Source organism: Papilio polytes, unplaced genomic scaffold, assembly GCF_000836215.1.
Source record: "Papilio polytes unplaced genomic scaffold, Ppol_1.0 DF822289.1, whole genome shotgun sequence".
NCBI classification, from domain to species: Eukaryota; Metazoa; Arthropoda; class Insecta; order Lepidoptera; family Papilionidae; genus Papilio; species Papilio polytes.
Window position 1 is genome coordinate 570416 of NW_013526915.1, and position 1968 is coordinate 572383.

General features: G+C 36.5%; 2 protein-coding genes across 2 annotated transcripts in view; one reads left to right on the top strand and one right to left on the bottom strand.

Moving 5' to 3' along the window:
- The window catches only part of LOC106106266 (glutathione S-transferase D7-like), a 144773-nt gene that overhangs the window by 112412 nt on the left and 30393 nt on the right, over positions 1 to 1968 (top strand). The window lies entirely within an intron of this gene.
- The window catches only part of LOC106106169 (DNA helicase MCM9), an 11855-nt gene that overhangs the window by 2200 nt on the left and 7687 nt on the right, over positions 1 to 1968 (bottom strand). The window contains exons 15-16 of the mRNA XM_013286716.1: positions 1021 to 1145; positions 132 to 345 (exon numbers count right to left, since the gene is read on the bottom strand). Of these exons, the coding sequence (XP_013142170.1) occupies positions 132 to 345; positions 1021 to 1145 (339 nt within the window). The remainder of the gene's footprint in view (positions 1 to 131; positions 346 to 1020; positions 1146 to 1968) is intronic.

Consider the following 1968-nt stretch of genomic DNA (forward strand, 5'->3'; position numbering starts at 1 on the left):
ACATTTAATAAATAAAATTCATAATAATGTATATTACTCAAGTGTCAAGGTCAAAATTTCATTTGGCCAGTACAGTTGGTTAGTAGCGTTCAACTGGACTGGCAATCAACTGCCACTGCGTCAATGCTAACTGGCGCCAGAAGTTCATACTTATACTGGCCATCGCAATTGTCCAACTGTACTGGCATGTAAACATTAAAAAAAGTATTTAAAACCTGTAACTTTTCAATGGTCCATCTTGTTTTAGATTTCTTAGCGTTAGATGCTCCGTGTAAAATATACGACGAAACCAACTTATCCCATGATTTGTTTTTAGAGTCCAATAATATGAATATCAAGTCAAATCTGTAATTATTCCAAAATATTTAAATACCATAGACATAGACAATTTATACAAAAGTCAGATCAAATATGTATTAAAACCGTAACAAACCGCTATCTTATTCGTGAGGAAAACCATTTTTAATGCTAAGTTTTACCCCCAATTAAGACCATAATGGGACCATTAAGACCATATAAGCCAAAAGTTTCAGTGAGTAAATATTGTTTTTCTTTTTTTATGAATAAATTATCTTCATAAGTTCATTTCATGTAACCTCACCGACTTCTATCAATGGACAGTTTTTAAACTCTTGTATTTTGTGTCTATTTGATTTTATCTGGCTGACGTTTTCGGTCAATATTTCAGGATTTAAACTAATAATAGATATAGAATTAGACTTAACAATGTTGCTAGTAGAATCGAAAAGTCAAAACATAGAAATACATAACAAGCGTTACCGGACAATAACCTATCCATTTCTGGTTATCTCGTAGAACCATTAAAATGTATCAAAAAGTATCGAAATAGGTTTCAAATTACGTGACAAGTGTGTATTTAACTGACAATAACCTATCCATTTCTAGTTTGCTCGTAGAATCATTCAAATGTGTCAAAAAGTATCGAAATATGTATCAAAATATGTGAAAAACGTGTAATTTCCTGACAATAACCTATCTATTTGTAATGGTCAGTGGTACCTGCTTAACAAGGGTGTGCCGAGTGCGACGTTGGCAGCGAGAGGCTCGTCTGTATGGTAATGTCCGCGCGGGTTGCAGGCCGCCACCACCGCGCACCGCGTGCTCAGCTTGCACACTATACCAGCCTTATACAAATATTAACTAGCTTATCTTACTAATATTATAAATGCGAAAGTTTAGATGGATGGATGGATGGGTGTTAGTTTGTAGCTTTTTTTATAACATAAGGTGGCAAACGAGCAACAGGCCACCTGAATACGTCAAAATGGCGAAGCGACCGTTGCCCATAGACATCCGCAAATGCAGATGCGTTGCCTACCCTTATCCGACGGAGGAGGAGACGCACATAAAGAGGATATTTCCCCTTCCTATGCATCTCCTCCACCGTCAAATCCACATCCTCTTCCCATCCTGTCCTTATAAGAAAAGGATGGTAAAGAGTAAGGGACTTAAATTAGGCCTTCGGCACCACACTCCTCAGACGAAACACGGAATTGCTTCCATTTCACGCCTGTCTTCTGTGTGGTCGTGGTATGAAGCTTAAACGGCTGAATGGACTTCCATGAAATTTGGTATAGATGTAGAGGATAGTTTGGAAGATTTAGAAGCGCTGATTTTAAAAATCATAAAAAAGAACACATAGACTATCCACTTTTGTTCTTTTCAATTCCACGCGAAAGAGTCGCGGGCAAAAGCTATCTTACCAATATTATAAATGCGAAAATTTAGATGGATAGATGTTTGTTAGATTTTGTAACTTAAACGGCTGAATGGATTTCAATGAAATTTGGTATAGATGAAGAGGATAGTCTGGAATAAAACATAGGCTACTTGCTTTTGTTTAAAATCCACGGGAACTGAGTCGCGGGTGAAAGCTAATCTTACATAATAAAATGTGTTTACGTTTTATTAATATTGATTTAAAAAAAAAACATCTCGTGGGGGGCT